Genomic DNA, 22,190 nt, shown 5'->3' on the forward strand with positions numbered 1-22,190 from the left:
AAGGGGCTTCTCTCCCCCCACAGGGCAGTCGGTGAAGAATCCTTGTATTCACTCTTCTTTGCCAGCCTTATAGAGAAGCATTATTTTTGCCTCGGTTTTCTCCTGTTACTCTGGGAGTAAAGGTCTTTCACATGCTCCTACATTCTAGCAGAATTGTAAGTCCTGTGAAGGTCATTTCCAACTTTATAGGTTTCAACCCCAGCTGTGAAACTTGTCTATATGTAATAGAATTTTATATGTATGTATGTATGCCATGTATATACGGCATTGTAGCCTTGGGCAAAACTTGTTTCCTTGAGCACCTGTTCCCTTATCTGTAAATAGAAATCATAAATGGGTACCTTCTGGGATTGTTCTAAGAATCCTATGGAAACACTTTGGGAGTGAGGAAGTGAGTCTGGCTGCAGGCTCTCGTGTGCTCAGGGCAGTCCTCTCCCGTCTCCCGTCTCTAGGCCCCCGTTGCCTTGTCTGCACCATGAGGGGCCTGCTGAAATAGATCTCTCCACGTGCCCGTCCCAGCTCACTAAGCTGCGCACTGTGGCAACGGCGGCCGTGTTGATAGACGCAGGGCCCTTCGTTAGCGACACGGACCTGACTGCAGTACTCAGCTGCTGATGGGTGTCAGCCTTGGTGGATGCACTTGTTCTGATGGGCAGTTACCAAAATGCCATCAGATAGGTTAGAGACGCCGCGTGGGCCTGATGTTTCGGTGTATTAAACGTGTTTATTTCCTTGACTCTGTTGGAGCTAGAAGCTTTCTTTGTTGTTTGCTTTGCCTACCCAAAGATCTAGTACTTTCTAGAATTCCTTTTATCATCTGAGGATAGGACGGGATACAACCTCTTTAGTGGTTCATGGGATTAATATCTTCCCATAAATGTAGGTTCTTCTTGGTGAATACACTTGCAGAAGCCAGTCTTTTAACTAGTTCAAAATACCAGATCAGTATTGGAGTTATTTACATGAAAGCAGTCCACACAACCTACAATGAGCTGAATTTTACCTTTGAACTATTTATGGAAAGCAGGCGTATGAAATAAATATAAAACAAGATTGTTCTTTCCACAAAAGTGTGTATCATCTGTTACAGTTTATAAGAACTATCACATACATTATTTTGTGAAAGAAGTGCACAGCAGGCTTAAACTTCTAGGGGGAAAAAACTGTATTTAAGAATTTTACCAAATACAGTGTGTATTATTGATGCCAGCAATAGTAAATACATATGGTGACTTTAAAAGAGCTGTGCCCGCTCAGCTGGGGGGGTCCTCGCCAGCATCCCCCGTTCCTTGCTAGCCCCATAGAAAAGTGTGGTTGGTATACTATCTAGGTTTTTCTTGTATCTAACTAATTCTCCAAACTCTAGCCAGTAACCCATTTATTTTTAGTAATATCAATAAAATTCAGTAATTTTTTTTCATTAAAATAATTTACAATATAAGAAAAAAGGTAGGCGGATTCTGGAGTGAGAACCAGTGACTTGCTTGTGTATCATCTTCCCCGTTCCATGAACATACTGAGTGGCCCAATAATAGTTAATAATTCATCGAAGAACTAAATGGATGTGAGAGGCAAGCGAAGTCAGTGGTTTTCAAAATCTGTGCGTAGTGCATTCCTGATCCTTGATGCATGTGGTGATGAGGAAATGCTTAAGTAACGGGGACCTGCATTCAGAATCTGAGGCAAAGCGGCACGATTGGTCCCTCCGACCTTCACAAGTAAGAGCAGCTCCAGTGCCTGTCAGGAAAGCCAGACCTGACGGCCGGGTCCCAGAATGGAAGATAAAGAGAAAACAAAATCACTTGTTCACCTCGAGTAACCAGGATTGGTTCCTTCGTGCAAGGAAGACAGGCTGGAGAGAAATCCTGGGGCCTGAGCGCTGGTACTTTTGCAAGGTCTGCCATCGTCAGACCCAGCGACGTCCAGGGGCCTTTCCGGGCTTTGTTCTCCCTGCCCTGAGGGTCTGGCACCCCCCCTCGGCACCCCTTGTGTGTGTCTTCGTGTCCTCACACGTCTTGCCCTGCTTGGTCCCGCTAACGGTCACTTGGAAGGAGCGAGCAAGCGAGGCCCTGGGCGAGAAGCGGGCTGTTTGCCCGATGAGGAGCAGCGGCAGGGTGTGCAGGAAGCCTTCGGGACCGCAGGAAGGCGGCCGGGGGGGGGGGGGGGCGGGGGGGGGCAGCACAGCCCCAGACTGCCAGGTGCCCGCAGGCCACAGGAAGTAGGGGTGGAAACAGGTACCCAGCTCAAGACAAAGGAGCCAGGGCTGAGGTTGGCGGTGGTGTGGGAGCGGACGGAAAACAAGGCAACAGCAAAAACCCGCTCCCAGCCCAGCTGGCGCACTCCCTGGGGGCACTTTGAGCAAAGGGAGCAAGGATGAAAGAGGTCAGACCCTCCCGCGGTGACATCCTCCTACGGTGAGCCCCCAAGCAGCCTCGTCCCCCTGAGCACATCAGGAGCCCTGCACATCTACGCCCACCGTGCAGTTAAGTGACTCGGACATGGGCAAACAGCCTCTTAACTGTGGTCAGAGGGTTGCTGTTCTTCCCAATTATACAGTCACAAAGCCCTCGGCAGTCCCATGGCCGACCACACACACGGTCACAGGCAGAAAGGACTCCGCGTCCATTTTGAGAAGTTTATTAAAATAAAAACAAGCGTCAATTGTACATAGAAATAGTCATTTGCACTAAGTATTATTAAGAGCAGAAAAGCAGTTTTAAATATATCTTAAAAATCACAAAATATATTGATTAAGGCACTACATTCCATCCCATGTTTTCAATAAATACACTGTTCTTTAAAAAGGCAGTACTGCGTACCTCTGATTAAATCAACATAGGCACTATACTAGTCAAGGCAGATACACTTTGCTGTGGCCATTGTGTGTAATTTACTCTCAGAAGAACTTTCAGTAGCTAAGATGAGCATTTTCTTAGAAAAAATAAAAAAAAAAAATCACAGTTTTCTCTTTCCAGTTTAAGTCTCTTCCAGAGAGACCTAGCTACAAAAGGTGCGGTTTCTTCATATATTCTTTAGCAACAAGGAATTAGGTATAAAGATCACCTCCCGAGAAGTAAAGCCATCAGAGGTTAGATGTCTCAGCACAGCATGAGTCTTTGGAAAAGTATTTTCTCCAGCTGCACTAAGATCCCCTGGGTTTAGAAAACTCTGGACTTTCTGGCATCCGAGAAGACTGCTTCATAAGTGCCTTCTGTGCGAGGAGCTTTTATGCTAAGCAACTGAGGGGGGCCAGAGGCAGCCCCTGTGTCGTACAGGGTAGACGGAGCCCCAGACTGCAGGTCAAGCGGCGGCAAGCCTGTCGGGTGTCACCAGTACTTTCTAACGATGCCAACTGTGAGAGTTTGGGACCGTGCTCAGGCGCTCCTGAAGCCGGCGCTGGGCATCGTGTGGTGGGGACCCCTGGGAGACAGAAGGGCTTCTGGGGTCTTTTCCCCATTCCAGCAGCTCACTAGTCTGATGGTCTGGACTGGTTTGGCCCGAGCTGCTTCTCCCAAGACACAGTGACCACAGCAAAGAGGAGAAAAATTAACTTCCCACAACAAACAATGCCGGATCGTCTGAGCCGTGGGTGCCAATCTGTTCCTCAAGGCGTCCTGTGTTCTCCAACTGAAAAATCACCGTTGAACTGGAGTTCTCTTCACAGAAGGGTGGTAAGGCCTCCCTCCTTTCTTAGAAAGCCTAACTTTCTCGGCCGAACTCGGTCGCATGGATCCGAGGTGTGGCTTGAGGCCCTTAGCAGATGGGGCGGGAGGCAGGAGGTGAAACAGCGAGAATCTTCACGCGAGCCCCACCTCGTTTAGGGGTGAGAAATTCCCCCCCCCCCTTAGGTCAGCTGTACAGAAGAGGTTGCTCAATCTGGTTCATGTTACTGCTGGGACCTTGGGCAAGACTTAAGCTGGAAAATACACTTTACCTCTTGGCAAGTAAACTTAAGACACACAGTCAAAGCGTTCAGAAACCTGGGACCTACGTAATCAGATGCAGTAGAGAACACAATTTCATTCTGAAATAACAGTATTGCTTGCACCTGCTAGGAGGTGGTCTTCATTCGGACTTTCTTTTATATATTATTGAAGTTGACTTTAAATTATAGACACAATTTTTACCCCATTATAAAACATGAAAATCAGTCACTGAGAAGCAATCATGTACAAAGCATCTAATCACAAAAATAGGAAAGAGAACCCAAGAGCACTTCGAGAAGAAACTCTGGAGCCGGAGGACACTTAGTTGTTCTTCTCCAGGGACCGGTAATAGTCTGTCAGGACTTTCCACGCTTTGGGCGCCATGAAGCCGTCCGGGGGGTTCTCTCCTTCCCGGGCCAGCTTCCTCATCCGTGTCCCCGAGATGAAGTCAAACTCGTCGTGCCTGTCACGGGGCAGCCACACAGAGCTCAGAGCGGGGAAGTCACCCCGCCCCCAGAGATGCCTGCCTGAGGTGACGCGTCTCAGACCCTATCTTTTCCTTCACCTCGGGGAGGGGGCAGTTCACTAACTCCTGAGTAAAGGAACTTGCAGAAGCAGGGGGTGTGACGGCGGGTGTGACGGCAGCCACACGCTCCACGCCGCCTGGGTGCCTACTCTGTCCACGGGCACGCCCCCTGCTGCTACGCTGGCTTCCTTTCCCTTAACACCTGCTCGAGGAAGACTTGTTGAAAGAGAGCTACTGATGGACCATCCACTGACATGCAAGGGGCCGTGCTACACTTCAGGGGGGGCACGGAACATGTAAGACCAGGCCTCGGCCTTCTAGGGACTCTCATCCCACCGGGAGCATGTGGAGATGCCCTTCCACAGATGGTGTACAGATGGTGATGAAAGAATCTTCCTCTGGAAACCTACCTTGCCGGGTCATAGAAGTCCATGGCTTTTTTGGCTTTGTTGTAGGCAGCTACGCGGAATGGAATGATTTCCACCGAGGTCAGGCCCGGGGCCATGCTCAAGACCTTGCCTCCGTGAGTGGGTTCGTACAGGTCTTTCTTGGTCTCAGGGTGGGGCATGCCTGCGGGGTCCCGGCCCACGATGTAGAAATTGACCCCTGCAATCATCCGGGACCGACAGTGCCACTGGACCTAGGGAACATCACGCAAGGGAGATGCTGGTCACCGCTGGCCAGCTCGGGGGTTCCCGTTTACAGAGATGCCTCTGTTCTGCTTTAAAAGTAATCCAGGATCAACCGATAGCTGGAGGACGTCAGTGGAGTGTCTAAGACCCCATGCTCTTCACGCTCGCTCCATCAGGGAGGGTAGTAGGAGCTCTAGACACGAATTCCCCCCACCTCACCCCAGCTTCCTAGAACCCGAGGTTCTGTCTCCTAATCACCCCTCCAGACAGGCACATGGACCAGAAACACTCAGACATGTGAATTTTACTTTCTAGTCCCTCCCTATTCCGAATAGATCACAGTTTCAAGGAAATTACAAATTCCAACATGTCTGATTATCCGACTGCCAATAATGAGCAGATTATACGAAGACACCGATTCTAGTTCAACACGACACTGGGATTTCAAAATGAATGACCCCGTCTGAAGCTCAGTGAGAAATACAGAGGATGAGGGGGCCTGGCGCTGCGATCTGGTTGAAGAGAATTCATTTCCGAAACGCTGTTTGGGGTACCCCAAAGCGCTGGGACCCTTCCAATTGATCACGCTTCCCACACACTTGGTGCCACGGGACGGAGAGCATCCGTTTGGCGGGCTCGTTGTGCTATGACAAAAGGGGACACCGAGCTTTTAGAGACGAATGCTCCTTTCTAAGGGCGCTCACGGGCGTGTGTGGTGAACCAGGCAGAGTGACTGAAACTTCGGGACTTGGGTGTGAGGGGCAACACGGTTTGCCCTACAGCCTCAGTCAAGCTGCACTATCCTCCTTGCTCACACGTCAGCTCCACGTTGCCAAAGGCAGTGCGTGATGGCTCTGAGGTGGTGTTTCTAGCATTCTTACAAACACGAAATGGAAACAGAATGAAGTTGCATAAAGAAGAGAGACTGGAAGATTCCAGAATCTGCTCATGAGAGAAAAGGATCGCAGAGACTCCCTGGCTCCTCTTAAGTAAAGCCTGAGCCCCCATTTCCGAGGCCCCCAGCCCGGCCCAGGGAAGCGCTCACCTCTGTGGGGCCAGCGTACAGCATCGGGGAGGGGAAGATGGCAACGATGGTTGACTTGGGGTCCAGGACCCCTTCTTCCAGCACCGCCGCGTGCTGCTTCATCCGCCACTCCAGGGGCACGTCGTCGTCCTTGGTCCAGCCCCCCAGAGGGTGCAGCAGGAGCACGGGGTGCTTGTAGCCCCGCTCCAGCAGCCTGCGGCGGGTGTCCTGCATCAGCAGAGCGTGGCCGTTGTGGACGGGGTTGCGCAGCTGGAACGCGAACACCGCATCTGGGAAAGGAGCAGACAAAGGCCAAGCTGAACAAAATGCACGTTGTCGCTCGTCCGCAAGAACAAAAAAGGAAATGCAGGGGGAGCTCCCCTCTGCTTGCTAGAATTGTTTCATAAAGCCAATTAGATCTTGAATTTTAAAAGAAAAGAAGGGGCGCCTGGCTGGCTCAGTCGGCAGATCATGGGACTCTTCATCTTGGGGTTGGGAGTTCGGGCCCCATAATGGGTATAGAGATGACTTAAAAATTTTTTAAAAATCTTGAAAGAAAGGAAACAGCTATGTTTGCTGTTCAGGGCACTCACTATGCCCACTTGCTTTCGAAAGTCATCTGGGGAGTCCACCTGGGTCCTTGCGGGTTACTTGGTTACTCCAGAGTCACCCACCAGACCGGACAGGACACACAGGCAGGAAGCCCTGATCGGAGAGCCTGCCTCGGAAATGGAGGCATCTGTTACCAGGGCCTCTGCCACCAAGCACCACTCAGTCCCCATGTCACCCTCTGCTTCAGGCTCGCTCCCCAAGGGGGTGAGCAACGACCAGCACCATCTGGGGCCTGGGAAAAGTTTTAACAACCTAAAGACGTAAAAACATGATTTCACCTTCACTGTAAAAAAATCTTCAAAACTACTCCACTTAGTGACGGGCTCCTGAGAGGCTTCATTTCCTTCTAGTTATGAAGGAAATAAATATCCATCATGGAGATTGTGGGGAATCCAGAAAAGCCCCGGACAGGATATAAAAACCACCCATAATCCCACCATTACTTTTTCTCTCTCTTTTTCAAAATTTACAAAAGTGAAAATCTTCCCGCCCCTTGGTCTAACTCCCTCCCCAAGAGGCCCCTGTCACCTGCGGTTTGGGGCGCACGCCCCAGAGACTTCTGCCTCTAGACACAGAAGTAACTTAGGGTGTTAAGAGCAATTACTGTATTTTGTTTTCCAAAATTACGCTGTAGAGATTGTTCTGCAATGTGTGCTTTTGCTGAATAAATACACTTTGGGTATTTTTCGGTGTCCGTGCCTATTTTTAACTGCCGCATCCTATGGCAATATGTGGATGTACTTCAGCTTTCTAAATTGCTCCAGTCCGTAGCAGTACACACATCCATAGAGGCTTCCAGCTTTTTGAAACTATAAGGACGGCAGATTCCTGGTATCTCGAATTCTATAATCAGACGGCGGGGAGGACTGGCAAGGGCACACAGGGCAGTCTACGTACCGGCGTTCATTTCTTTACATTTCTGCTTGAGCTCCAGAGGCGTCAGCCGGTACTGGTCCAGCCCGTCATTCCACCGTATCCTCTCCAGCACCTGCAGGTCTCCACCCACCAGCCAATCCCCACTTTCCATCACCATCTAGAAAGACCATGAGTAAAGTTCTTGGAGATGAGTGTCGACTTCTAGTGTATCTGAAAACCATTTTCTCCTACACCAACCTTGGGTTAAGCCTGAAGAACCGCCTTCCATTCTTAAGCATTTCTAACACAGTATTTCTCAAACTTTTTGGTCTCAACCCTTTTATACTTTTTTTTTTTTTTTGAGAGAGAGAGAGAGAGAGAGAGTGCGAGCGAGCAGGGGAGGGGCAGAGGGAGAGAAAGAATCTCAAACAGACTCCACACGCCCAGCGCTGAGCGGGGAGTCCGGCTCGGGGCTCGATCCCATGACCCTGAGATCATGACCTGAGCCAAAATCAAGAGTTGGACGCTCAACTGAGCCACCCAAGCACCCCATCATCAAGAACATTCTTAACTGAAGCCGGCCCTGTTTTTACTGCGAGTGCTTGGGGTCGAGAGGACGACCCAAGTTGAGCCAGGCGTCTTGAGTCCAAGGGGCCAGGAGTTTCGCCCACGTTGCTCTGGCACGGGCAGTACAAGAGTCAGCCCAGTGAAGACAGCACAGGATGTCTCAGCATTACGAAGGAGTTTTGAGACTGGCGTTCTGTGGAAAGGTCTCGGGGACCCCCAGTGTTCTGCGAACCACCGCCAGCACATCCCTCATACAGCCTGATGTGTCTTAGACTGTCTTCAGTAAGGACGCAAAATAGAGAAGCCGGGGGAAATCAGGCAAGTTGTTTTCTACCGGTTCATTATTGCTGAGCACAGTTTCTAAGGAAACTCTGAAAAGAAACATCCTTCTTTGTTACCTCTAATTTGAAAACAAAAGAAAATGTCCAAAGAGCAGCAATATGTTGCCAAATCCACATCCAAGGCTAAGCACAGACTCAAGTAGCTAAAACCTTATTTTTCTCAAATCATCTTTGACAAGGGCGCCAGGACCACTCGATGGGGAACGAACAGTCTCTCTGGCAAACGGTGTTGAGAAAACTGGGTACCCACATTCAAAGAGAAAGAGCCTTATTTTATACCCTGTAAAAAAATTCACTCAGAATGGATTAAAGACCTAAATGTACAATCTAAAACTGTAAGATTCTTCAAAGAAAGCACAGAGGTTACCGTTAATACCCTCACTCGTCAAGACCCAGTCTCTGCTGAAGTGACTTCGGGGGACAGTGAGGAACAGAAAATGCACACCGTGACAAGGAACCACACGCTTCCTCTCGCAGCCTGTCTTTCGGGGTGGACCACACAGCCGGGGAGGCAGCCCTATTTCTGGGGAGGGGCCGGGGCAGGGGAGTCTGCGGGGGCGTGAGGATGGAGCTCAGCTATCCGGCCTGGGGCGCCCTCCTGGTACAGGACAAGGCCAAGCAGAGAGAAGGAAAGAGGGTTCGTGGCAGGTCGAGAGCCAGCTCTTCACACAATACCATGTTCTGGTGCGGAATTTAAATTTGAACCTGACCTTCTAGGGTATTCTTAACGTAGGAGGGCAGAACCCATTTTATCTAACGGTTTGTTAGTTCGATAGGTAACTTTTAAATATGGAATGTGGGCTTTCATTTGCCTTGGGCCCCACAAACGTGAGGGGTGAGCCCGGCGGGAGGGGTCGTCACAGCAACGGAAAGGAAAAACACGGCCGTGTGGGATGGAGGGAGGAAAATCACTTAATAAGAATACTGTCAAATCCCCGTACCTGTGCATTTGCTTTCTCCTCCTGGCCCAGAGGTGGGCGACGGATAAAATGTGGAGACTTACCCCAAATCCCTAGGAGTGCAGTAACTCAGGCTGGACGCTAGGGGTCCACCCTATATTGTTCTGTTGGTGAAGGCGCCTTCTGTCCAGTTTGGTTCACAACTCAGCCTAAAAAATGTGCCTATCTGATGAACAATGCTGAACTATGCTTCTGGCATCTCTGAAATGGGGAGAGGCAAAGGGCATTTCTCTCCCCAAGATGGCCCAACTGTCCCCAGAACGGAGCTCTCGCTACTACAAGGAAGGCAGCTTCCGTGGCTCTGCCCCATTTCTCAGGCTTTGTTTGCCTAAGGGCCCCCAGCTCCTTTTGGGCCTCCTGCTAAAAGGCAGCCAGGGGGGCACCGCTGGAGAGAGTCTGCGGACCTGGGCGCACAGACAGAAATGGGGGACGGGCTTCCGGCGAGTCGAAGGAAGTGTGAGAGGGCAACCGCGCTTGGAATCACAGGAAGGAGGGGGGGGGAGCCCAGACTCCAGCACGAAGACGAGGCGGCTGCGCTGAGGAGCCCCACAGACACAGCCTGGGGAGGAGGCGGGGTGCACGGGCTGGAGCGCGAGCCGCTGCTGAGTGTGGGGAGGCACACTGGTCGCAATGGCAAGGGGACGGGGAGCGGGCAGGAAACCGGGAGGAAGTGAGAAACGGCCGGTTCGGGGCAAACAGGGTCACAACGAAAGGGTTCAGAGATGAGGATCAAGAGGCAGAAAACTGAGGCGGTCCCCGTGGAGAACATCCCTTCATGTCTGTGCGGTCCCTCCTGGTCTGGAGGTTCTGGGGCGACAAGGAAGGTGCAGAGGACAGGGCTTCACGCCTCGTTTGCAGACGAGAGAAGCGTCAGCGCTCAAGGGCGCACAGGCTCTGCCAGATGCCAAGACGCCACGCCCAGGACCCCCAAGCCAGGCTGCTCCTCCCACTGCACCTGCTGCCTCCCCCGAGCTCTGCCTGCAGCACAGGCCCCACCCAGCGGCACGGCCCTTCCTCTCCCGAGCGGGCAGAAGGCTGAACAGGTGACAAAACTGGAGGAGCTGGGGCCGCACAAGGGCAAAGTGCTCTGGGAGCACAAAGAAGGCACCCCCTGTCACGCTTACAGGTCACGGGGAGAAAGGAGGAACGGGGTGGCAGCCCGGGGAAGTGGCAGGGGCGGGAGGAACAGTGTCTGGGTTGAGGGACCAGCACGTGCAGGAGCAGGAGAGGACAACACGCTGGCCCACTACGGAGCATGACCAGCCGGGGATGGGTTGGGCGAGACGGACGAGGCTGGCCCGGAGTCAGGCAGGACACGGGGCCGGGGGGGGGGGCGCAGGGCGAAATCGCCAGGGCTCGGCGGCCCAGCGAACAGGGGAGGAGGAAGACGCCCAGGATTCGGCCGCAGCCAGATGGGGTGAGGTGCTTGCAGCTGGAGCCAGCCCGGAAAGAGCCCTGAATACTTCTCTAACGCCAGGATCCCAACCTTCACAGACTCACAGGGAGCGCTCAGCGCCAACCCCCGGAACTGACCCAGCCAAGTACTCCCAGGGCCACTGGAAATGCAACAAGGCCCACGGCCACTTTTGGAAGGGGTTACTTTGGGGGGGGGGGCGGCGGGGGAAGAACACCTTTAAGTGTAAATTTCACTGTAAATTTCAAGGTGCTAAAAAAAGGGGCAGTGGAAAGTCCCTTCCCTGTAAAGGGTGTGTAGTGTGTACGGTGCGTCCAGGGGACGCGCGTCACGCTCTGGGTGTGGTGTGTACGCTGAGTGCCTTCCTCTGTCAGGTTATCCATGGCCCATTTCTCGCCATTAGCTCACTGGGAATGTTTGCAGAGTCCCTCTGACGACCTCATGAGACGGTCACTGACCAGATGACCAAGACCACGAGTCACAGCACCGTATTCCCTGGCTTCTATGAAATTCTGCGCTCCAACTGACGAAAAGATGAAAAGAAATTAAGTCTCGAGAGCTTCCTCAGGTGTTTCTTTTAGGGCTACCACAGTGGAGGTGGACAACGGGCCCCAAGAGGGGACATCTCTGGAACAGGGATGCAGGGTCACTCTTCCCCCTCCGGGTCACTGACAGAAGATCAGAACCCAACCCGAGACCATGAGGACCAGGGAGTAGATGAAACAGAGGCAGGATCAAGATGCTCAGCTACAAGGTGGATGATTGTGTCCATGAAACGAGAAGCTGCTTTGCTCATTCACCTCTTGTGTTCAGAGGCCTTGGAAAAGCCCTTCCTCCCTTGCAACATGTCACAACTGAAACAAACGAGACCAAACCAACATCTGCCCAACCAACTCCAGTAGGCTCACTCAAACATCTTTTGTAGGGGCACAGGCCTGGAAGAGATCCTGGGGTTATTTTGAGTCTGGCCCCTCCTTTTAGACGGCTTTTTAAAAATTTCAACCCTAATGTTCTCACGCTGGGCGAGGGACGGCTTTTGCATTCAATCTCACATACTTTCCTTTATGGGAAACGGACCACACGCAGCAATTCCGTGAGACTCTCCACCCCCACCCGCACCAAGTAGAAGCTGTGAAGGAATCTGAGGAGGTTTAGCCTATTTTGCCTCTAGGCAGGATAGACTCAAAACAATCCTAATCAGATGAACGCATTTTTCAATCTTAAAATACCCACTGATGACAATGTGCTCTTTCCCTCTGGAGACTCTGCCACCGTCTGTGCTCTGCACTGATTTTTGTTTACTAAAAGGATGTCACTGACCACGAGGCATGCACTCTGAGACTCTCTCCAGTGGTAGGTTGGACCCACGCTGGATGAAGGACTGCGCTTCCCCAGTGAATTTCCAAGATGGAGAGTGCCACAAGCTCTAGCTATGGCTCTGATTTCTGTCCTTCACTCAAGATGCCAGACTCAACTATCGCCCCAGTCCGGTTGTTTCCCATTTAGCGGAGGGAGCCAGCCATCACAGCATCTGAGGACTCGGTGACTCATTCAGAGCAGCTCCCAAACAGAAAAGACACTTCTCTGCCCCTATCTAAAGATCTCTGAAGGCAGAGCCTGCAAGACCTGCCCTAGAAATGCATTCCTCAGGGGGTGCCTGGGGGGCTCAGTTGGTGAAGGGTCTGACTCTTGACTTCAGCCAGGTCATGATCTCAGGGTCGTGGAATCAAGCTGCTCGTCGGGCTCCACGCTCAGCACAGAGTCCGCTTGAGTTTCTCTCCTTTTCCCTCTGCCCCTCCCCCTGCTCATGCTCTCTCTCGCTCGCGCGCTCTCTCTCTCTCTCTCTCTAATAAATTGATTTTAAAAAAAGAAATGCATTCCTCCAACTGACCCTGGTGTTTCTTTTAAGTCCTTCATGAAGGAATAAAAAGGAATGATTTTTGTCCTAAAGTGAAAGAGATCAAGAAAGCCCTTCCACTTACTTTGATATGGGGGTGTTTTGCACACATCGTCCCCCACACGCGGGAACAACGTTCCTCCTTTCTGTGTTCGTAGAATTCAGGGTCTCGTAAGATAGCCACTCTCCGTCCGCCATGTGTCAGGACAAACTCACTGCGCCCCTCCAGCCGCGCCTTATCATCCGCAGAGACGGGCAGTACGATGGGGATGCTCATGTTGATCACTCCGTCTAGAGAAGGAACCACGTGATGAGTGAGCATGGGATGCAAGGTGTGCCCTCCTTGAAGCATGACTCAAATGTGCACAACGTCCATTCCAAACATTTCCTGCAAAGGCAACGAAGGCCTAAATCCTACACGGTTGTGTTGGCGGCACCAATTTCCTGAGAGTCTACCGTAAGTCCTCGAGAGGCTTCTCAATGCAAGAGATGGGGCATTTGTGAAAAGTGGGCCGAGTTTCAAATCACGGAGGTGGCTTCAGTGAGTGATCTAATCTGGGGGATGAGAAGGGGGCATCTCCCTTCTGAGTTCCCTTTTGAAAGCTTGGTCCTGACCTCAACGTACCAGAGAGTTTAAAATCTTTAAAAACCCAATTACACACAATGAAGGTTGGCCAAACAAAAGCCTCTAGTCTTTCTTGGAAACGAACCTTGTAACAACATTGGCCAGTCTCTTAGATTATCTCTTTAGGCTCTAACTGTGGTACCGACACACTGAATTGAAAAAGAAAAAAAAAAAAATCAGACAAGTAACACTAAGGAGTAGGGAGGGCCCCAAAGAAGGAGTCCTCCTGATGTTGTCTGTTTCCTGTGGTCCAGGCATGGCATCACCTTTAAATGGTATTGAAAAGACTTCTCTGGGATCACAGCCCTTGCGAGCTCAACTGCAATTGAGAACCATCAGTCAAAAAACACAGACGAGGTAAAACCATAGAAAGTGGATTTACTAGAGCTCACGCACTTACTGTGGAGAGTGAGCTCCTCTCCCCTTTAGGCTAAGTGTCTTACTTTAAAAGGAATTTAAGTAAACTGGCATTCTGGTTTCTCAGGATACAACACAACAAACTGGAGGGTATGGGATGTGCTGTTCAGAGAATTTCTCATCCCATCTTCAGCTACAACACATGCCTAGGACCCGCTTGACCTCAAAGGAAGAGGCAAGAGAATTACTTAAAAGCTGACCTAGAAACTGTGAGGGCTCATTTTATGTGTCTACTTGGCTAGGCTGCAGTGCCCAGATATTCAGTCAAACGTTGTTCTAGAGGTTTCTCTGAAGGTATTTTTAAGATGAGATGAACATTTAAAACAGTAGACTTGGGGTAGAGCAGAGTGTCCTCCATAAGGCGATAGGCCTCACAGACTCAGTCGAAGGACTCAACAGAAGACCCACTTTCCAGGAAGAAGAGGGAGCTCCGCCCACAGACTTTGAACTTGAGCTACAAGTCTTCCCTGGGTCTCTGGCCTGCCAGTCTACCCTGCGGATCTCGGACTTGCCAAGGCTCTGCAACTGTGTGAGCCAATTCCCTAAAATCAATCTCTCCCTCTCTATCTGTCCACCCTACCCTGTTTGTCTGGAGAACCCTGACTAATAAATCAAAAGTAGAGTCATGGGGGGCTCCTCCTGTGTGGGGCCAACAACCCCTCAAGGGCACCGTTATGTTAGAGCTGGGCTCGATAACTGGCAATAACTAGTGACAGTGATGTCACTTTGTAAAGCTTGTCTTTAACACATTTTTAAAAGTGAGTATGAAGTTATTTGGGGTTTCTTAGAAGGACTTTTTAAAATGTTTTCTAGGGAAAATGGTTAAAAGATGTAGTTGTTTTTCAGTTTGGGGCTTCAAAGATTACAACTGGGCTTTCTGGAAACATCTAATTTCTTAATGAGGCCAGATACTGTAAAAGAAATGAGCCAGCTGTGTCCCCCCTTCTGCGGGGGAACCTGACGTCCACCAACTATGTCCGTTTCTCTGCTTTAGTCATACATGAGAAAACGGGGCACGCCGTCAGCGTACAACACTGAACAAGATTAGGGAGATCTGGGGGGATTCCCAAGTTCAAGACTCAGAAAGGAACGAGAGCACGTGAATAAGGAAAACATTCAACTCCATAGGAAACAAATGGGAGGAAATGTCCCACAGGTTAATGAAGCCTTTCAAACCTAAACTTCAAAATCCAATATTTGGAATGCCTCTCATGGGGTTAAAGATCTGAGATCTGAGTCAGCTATGAAACCCGTCTCCGGGCACATCACTTTGCACCTTCCACATACTCTCCAGAAGTTACTAGAGTGTAAAGAATGTCACAGGATAGAGATAGCAACTGCAGGGGACAAAGAAATCCTGTCAAAATCCTGTGATCCCCACCCACCCCCCCAGGGCCCCGGGGAGCCCTTGCAAACCACAAGTAAGGTATCTGCACAGGAAGTCATGGGTTTTGACATTCAAGTGACTTCTTTGTTTCAAAAGCTCAGGCATTCTGAGGACTCAGTTCACCTTCTCTGGGCTCAGTTTCCCGACTTGAGAGATGGGGTAACGAATAATCCACACTTCCTGGGTTGCTGGGGGTGGGGGCGTACCGTACAGCCCTTTATCACGGGAGGTGTGTCATCAAAGATCATGAAACCCACCCCGAAGTCTAGCTGAGGAAAGGGGAGAGAGGCTAGCCAAGTGGAACGCCTTCAAGGGTGCTGATGATCTGACTAGAAAACCATGTGTTCTGTGGGTCACTGACCACACTGCTCACAGTGACCTGACCAAAATCAAGTAAAACCAAAATGCAAAGCCAACACCATTTTCCTGTGGCAGTTGCCTCCTTTGGTCCACTAGGTTCCTGCCCGAGGTAGTCTCGCACCCATGTTCCTCTTGGCCTTGAGGGAAACCCTGCCCTGGGGAAACAGCCCTTCCTGATGGGTGGTCAAGAGAGCCAATCTGGGGGGGGGGGGTTGGGGGGGGAGGCAGAGGAGTTCCACTGAGTAATGATGCCAACTGACTGCATCTACCCGGAGCTACAACTCCACACAGGATGAGCGGCTTGGCCTACCACCTCCCTCAACTCTTCCGCTGCGGGAACTCATCTGACAGTGTCACGTTCAGCTGAGGCATCCTCCATGGCTTTCAGCCCCGACTCAGGCTTTCAGCCTTTCCCACTGTGTGCCGCAGCTCTGGGGAAATCTGCCTTACAGCGGGCTGCCTCACTCTGCAAAAAAGCCTTGTGTGCTGAGTCCACAGTTGGTCCAACACACAACTTTTGCATAGGACTGTTCCTAAGCAAAAATGAAATCACATTTTATTGCTTAACTAGGCTTTTTTTTTTTTTTTAGTTGCAGGACTAGAATTCAGTGATTCATCACTTAGATACAATACCCCGTGTCCATCATAGCAAGTGCCCCCCTTAATGCCCACCCCCACCCAGCCCATCCCCCACCCACCTCCCTCCAGCAACCCCCGGTTTGTTCTCTATCGTTAAGAGTCTCTTATGGTTTGCCTCTCTCTTTTTTTTCCCCCGTGTTCATTTGTTTTGTTTCTTAAATTCCACATTTGAGTGAAATCCTATGGTATTTGTCTTTCTTTGTCTGACTTCTTTCAATTAGGGTTATACTCTCTAGATCCATGCATGTCATTGCAAATGGCAAGATCTCATTCTTTTTTATGGCTAATATTCCATAATATATGATGTGGTATACACCACATCTTCTTTAGCCATTCCTCAGTCAGTGGACACTTGGGCTGCTTCCATAGTTTGGCTATTGTAGATAATGCCGCTTGAAACATCGGGGTGCATGTGCCCCTTTGAATCCGTACTTTTGTATTCTTTGGGTAAATACCTAATAGTGCAATTGCTAGGTCATAGGGTAGCTCTATTTTTAACTTTTTAAGGCACCTCCATACTGTTTTCCAAAGTGGTTGCACCAGTTTGCATTCCCACCAACAGTGCACGAGGGTTCCCCTTTCTCTACACCCTCGCCAACACCTGTCGTTTCTTGTGTTGTTGATTTTAGCCATTCTGACTGGTGTAGGGTGGTATCTCATCACGGCTTTGAGCTTAACTAGGCTTTTTAAAGGGAAGACAACAATGATGGAAACAACACCAAAGATAAAAGGATCCCTTCACAATTTTACCTTTCCATTACAGTCATAGCAACGTTATTTATTCTCAGTTCTATAACTATCAATCACCATAGCTTGAAATTAAATTCATGCATAATCACACCACAAAATATAATCATGCACAATCCAACCAGGTGCATCCATTCAAATTGCATCTAAAATTGATTTATCCCTTGATTAAAAATGTTTTATAAATGCAGTAGAAAAAAATCCTAGATTTGTGAATTAAATGAGGACCAGTAGAAGTAATTAGCAGAAAGGATAATTTTTTTTAAATCTCAGGGACAAAATGTACAACAATAATTTAGAAACAAGTTTACTTTTGTCAGCCAAATAGGACATTATAAACAACAGCTGCATCTGATCCAGAAATTTCCCGTTATTTGGACTCTGATCAACAGAAGAATGTAGCATTATTATTCTATTATAACTGATTGGATCATGAACTGTTAATTCCAACTGGATCATTTGGATTTTTTTAATTATGTTCTTAACCATTTCTAATTAATTTAACTATCTAATTATAATAATTCAACTACGTGGAAAGTTGAAGTACATACCAGGAAGGACCATGCCTAGAAAAATACAAACACAATTAAGAAACATGTTTTCAGCTTTCCACCAAAATAATCTTAAAGCAACAATGTCAAGGAACAGATTCCTATTACAAAATGTCACGCATATAACGTATAAATATACTGTGCTCTTTGCTACTGCTCTGAAGAATATATAACAGCAAAAGGCTTCTGAGACCAGAATTTGTACTGAATGATGTTCGGTGCAATCCAGAAGCATTACTCAGATATTATCTGTTTTGAAATAATTATAACACATGTCAGCAGCACCTCCAGCTGCAGCAAAAAGTGGTCTCTTACACAAATATGTCATGTTATTACTGTCCAATGGTTCCAAACCAGGCTCTGCTAGGTGTAATAGCAAACTATATGTAAAGGCTCTAGAACGTTCTAGAATCCCAGATGTTTCGAGGACACGAAAGTCTACCTAGCAGAGTAAGTACAAGAACTACAGCCAGGATAACTTGGATTTGAATCCAGGCTTCAAGTGAGTTACTTAACCTGTCCAATACTTATTTACTCATATGAGCAATGTATCTTCACAGTAGTGTTATCTGGATTAAATGTGATACCCTGTGTCAAACGCTGGGGTCAGAACACATTAGGTGCTGGATAAATGCTGGTGGTATCTATGGAAAGCCCTCAAGCCCCCCTTGGCAACTCAGAGCCGCGAAGGACTTGTCATCAAACGGTCAGGTCTCATGAGGTCGCCATGTCATGACTCTCGTTGGAAGCCACCAGGTGAGAACATGAGCTCGAGGTTCCATTTTTTAACTTAGGTGAGATATTTATGACTGGAGGGTCTGTGACAGCCTCCAAACTAGATATCCACTGAGAAATAAAGTGATATAATAAACCAATGAAAGTAGATCCTTGAGCGATAGAGGGAGTAACCCCTGTTGTGTAAGCATCAGAAACACTTAAAAAAAAATGTTTTGTGTTTTTTTTTTTTGCTTTTGGACTGAGTAGACTGAGTTTTTTTGTTTATTTCTTTGCTTTGTTTTGCTTTTTAATTTAAGGGGAAATATGAACCTTTGAAAAAATTAAAACCAACCAAGTATTTTTGGGAGACGTGGTCCAAATTAAAAAATATATATATTGCCTGCAGAATGCAGGTGATCACGAGATGTGCAATTGTTTGATGGCAGATGACGGTGGCTACACGTCTGTGGCTCCAGAAATTTCAGATTTTCAGTCAGTGGTGACTCATGACTTTCATGAACTAATTAAAATTAAATGATATCCATATGAATGAGATCTTGTTCGACCTTCTGAGATACACATATATCACTTTTTGGAATTTAACTGTGTCTACACAGCCCAAGAGCCATCGAGGGGAGCTCTCCCCGGAGACTCATGGTGCGGTAAGAACTGTGTTAAGTGGCTTCCTCCAGACACGCTCCGGGCTGCTCTCCAGGTGGGAGGGAGGCCAAGCCCACCCCTTCATTTTCATCTGCTGTATACACTGCGTCAGAGTTCACGGACATAACAAATGATGTGGCTTAAAAAAAAAAAAAAAAAAAAAGGCTAAGGGGCGCCCGGGGGGCTCAGTCGGTTGAGCGTCTGACTCTTGGTTTCGGCTCAGGTCATGGTCTCAGGGCCATGGGATCGAGCCCTGTGTCGGGCTCTGTGCTCAGCGGGGAGTCGGCTTAAGCCTCTCCGGCCCTCTCCCTCTGCCCCTGCCCCCTGCTCGCTCTCTCTCAATAAATAAATAAAATCTTAAAAAAAAAAAAAAAAAGGCTTGACAACTACTGATATGGGGAGAAGAACCCACTGTACTTCCAGAAAACGGGCTGTACTGTCTGTCCCCGAAAGCTCACATCTGTCTTCATTAGCACTCTATCTCCAGCTGCTAGAACAAACCTTGGCATAGGAGGGCTCTCGATAAATATTTGTTGGCTGACGGATGAACATCTTATCTGCGCTACTTCCAGACTGATGTAACTATGGGGGAGCCTTCACGACTTTGACGTCTTTTCATTGTATGGGGGGAGGGTGTTAATAGAGGGAACATTTACTACTGGACCAGCTGTTCCTTAAACTTTCCTCATCCCCATGGGGTAGGTTCTGGTATTAGCAGCCCCATTTTACGTATGAGGGAACTGAGGCCCGCAGAGTTCAGTAAGGTGCCCCAGGTGCATAGCAGATCACTAGCCCATGAACCCAGTTCGGCTCCACAGCTCACACTGTGCCCCACTATGATATTAGTGGTTGGTGGTCCTAAGCCCCACTGGTGGAGCCACCCCGGCAACCGCAGGAGAAGAAAGGCCCGGGTTCAGCTCACAGGGTTGTTCCCTCCCGTTCCCTGACGCTGTGGGAACCAGCAACTGCTAAAGAGTCCTCAGCTGAGGTTCGCGCAGAGCAGGGGGACGTCTGCCTTCCCACTTGACAGAGAGTCTGTGAGCTGCCACAGGCCTACGGGGTCCGAGGACAGTAGTGGCTGGAGTGAACGGGCAGGGGCTGCACCTCCGTGGGTGCAGAGAGCCACGTGCATGCACGCACCAAGAGGCCCATGGCCGTGGGCCTGACTCGGGGGCACAGGAAACACCCCCTTGAGAACTCCCACAAGCGCTTGGGTGTGGGTTTTCGGAAGAACTGGGATGTCTGCATGAGCAGGTAGGAATAGGGAGCTAGCGGGAGTCCAGTATTAATGGGGGAGTGACCTCCCTCAGCTCCGTGCTGCTGGGCTTCGGGGGCAAACACGTGGGGGGCCTGGGCAGGGAGGCCTGTACCAAGGGCTTCGTCCTTGGTAGCGAGGACCAAATAAGAAAAAGAAAATCGATGTGTTTTACAAACTGCAGAACACCATAAAATGAAATCAAAAGGGCGTGAGAGGGAGGGGGCGAGATGTGCCTCAATGATCCGGATAGATTATTACGGCATTCGCTGTCCGGCATCTTTCTGGATCACAGACTCCTTTAAGAATCTATCAAAAGCTAAGAACTGTCAACCCAGCAAAACACCCATTCTCCCCTTCGTAAACCACAAAGGATTTCTGCCTACTCTACGATGGTTTTTGTACCCCCACCCTGAAGTCCTAGACCCCGGGTGAAGGACCCCTGACTTCTTCCACAAGCACACCCAGCACCCCTGGCACTTTCCTTTATGGAGCAAGTCCTCGTCACAGGTGACAACGCTGTGTCTCTAACAGAGCCCTCACTTCCCATGTGGTTCGCTCATCTTTTAGCCACAGCTCTGGTTGGGATGCTCAGGGTCAACCTCTTGCCCGAGGTCGGCTGCGGCATCCCGTGACATTTACTTAACACAGCCTGTGTCCCGTACGTGTCAGAATTAAGACATCAAAGTAAGTGTCAGCCTTCCTCGTACAGACGTCCTGACCTTCTAACTTCTATCGGAACGGACGCCAGGAGAGCAGCCTGGTAGGGAAAGCATTGGGCCAGAAGGCAGGAGATTGTGGTCTCTGGTCTTGGACCAGTGGTATGAACTCGGGCGAAGCACTGAGGCTGGGATCAGCTTCCTCGTCTGTAAAGGGGGGTGATCGTAGCTGCCTGATCAAAGCAAATCACGCCTGAGAAAATGCTCTGCAGATGGGCAAGTGCTGTACAGGTATGGTTATTATTGCTAAGGCAAGCCATAGGGGAACCAATTATATTTTGGAATGTTATTTTAGCCCCCTAGGCAGAGTCACAAGCCCGGGCCATGAACATCTTTTCCCAAGAAAGACTATCTGCCTTGATCTTTCTTCCTAAAAGGTCTGAAGCCCTGCTCGGTGTCACAGACTCGGTGTGTCGTCTCCCCCACCCCCACCCCCACCCCCTCCCCGACCCGGCTCCCCCCACTAGCAGCCATTCCTCAGGGGCTTGAAACAGACAAGTTCCATTTGACAAGCTCAGGCCGTTCTGGGAAGGAAATGATCACAGAAGGGGCCGGAAGTTTTCTGAATAACACAATGCTTCCGATCTGGACCAGATCAGCTCTCTCAAGTCATTTGGCCTGTGCCCAGAGGGCGGACTTAGCCCTGCCCCGGGAGGGTTTGGAGGATCCAGCGCATGGAAGGGCAGGAAGAGCATCCAGTGGCCCAGCGGCCCCGGGGGTGAGAGGGCCCCTGCGAGTCAGCCCCGTGCTCTAAGTTCACCCCTGCTGCCCCATGATGGTCCCAGCAGCCGGCAACCAACAGGCCCCCGATCGCCCTCTACTCTGAGTATCCAGGCAAGTAGAGCGAAACAGACTTAACCTTCTCTTGGCTTTGTGTGCAAGTAAAACCTTCGATTTTCAGTTCCTTACTTTCAAATAGTCAATAATCCTTTGAGGATAACGCACCCCCCAAAAAAATCCTAAAAATGGAATTTATACATAATAGAATCAGACACACCATAAATCACCTAAGTATCTCCAGAGTGAGAGGTATGAACCAAGAATTAATACCAGGAATGAACACTTCTTGTTCCTGTGAATATTTCTAAGCACGATTTTTTTTAACAATGAAGAGTAAGAAACAAACAAAAGCACGTACCGTCCAGCAGGGTATCAAAGTGTATGGCCTGCAAGTATTCCTTCTCTCGCATGAAACCCTTGAGGGGAGTGGCCCAGCCTTCGCTCAAAACTTGGACCCACTGAAGATCCAGCTGCAAAACACAAAAGCAGGTGAACATTTCCATAAGCTCTCTTTCCCAGCCATCTGGCCCCAGGGCAGACCTTTCTCATTCAGCTGGCAGAGGAATGAAGGCAGAACCTT

The 22,190-nt window shown here is 49.5% G+C and overlaps 1 protein-coding gene across 1 annotated transcript in view; it reads right to left on the reverse strand.

Annotated features, from left to right (window-relative positions):
* Positions 1-2,630: 2,630 nt before the first annotated feature.
* Positions 2,631-22,190, reverse strand: part of PAPSS2 (3'-phosphoadenosine 5'-phosphosulfate synthase 2) — a 66,398-nt gene continuing 46,838 nt past the window's right edge. The window contains exons 7-12 of the mRNA XM_028104645.2: positions 21,969-22,080; positions 12,839-13,044; positions 7,618-7,753; positions 6,130-6,398; positions 4,863-5,092; positions 2,631-4,389 (exon numbers count right to left, since the gene is read on the reverse strand). Coding sequence (XP_027960446.2) covers positions 4,248-4,389; positions 4,863-5,092; positions 6,130-6,398; positions 7,618-7,753; positions 12,839-13,044; positions 21,969-22,080 — 1,095 coding nt within the window. The 3' untranslated portion in view covers positions 2,631-4,247. The remainder of the gene's footprint in view (positions 4,390-4,862; positions 5,093-6,129; positions 6,399-7,617; positions 7,754-12,838; positions 13,045-21,968; positions 22,081-22,190) is intronic.

Source organism: Eumetopias jubatus, unplaced genomic scaffold, assembly GCF_037043125.1.
Source record: "Eumetopias jubatus isolate StellerSeaLion01/CBP00866 unplaced genomic scaffold, mEumJub1_p1.0 scaffold_17, whole genome shotgun sequence".
Taxonomy (NCBI): domain Eukaryota; kingdom Metazoa; phylum Chordata; class Mammalia; order Carnivora; family Otariidae; genus Eumetopias; species Eumetopias jubatus.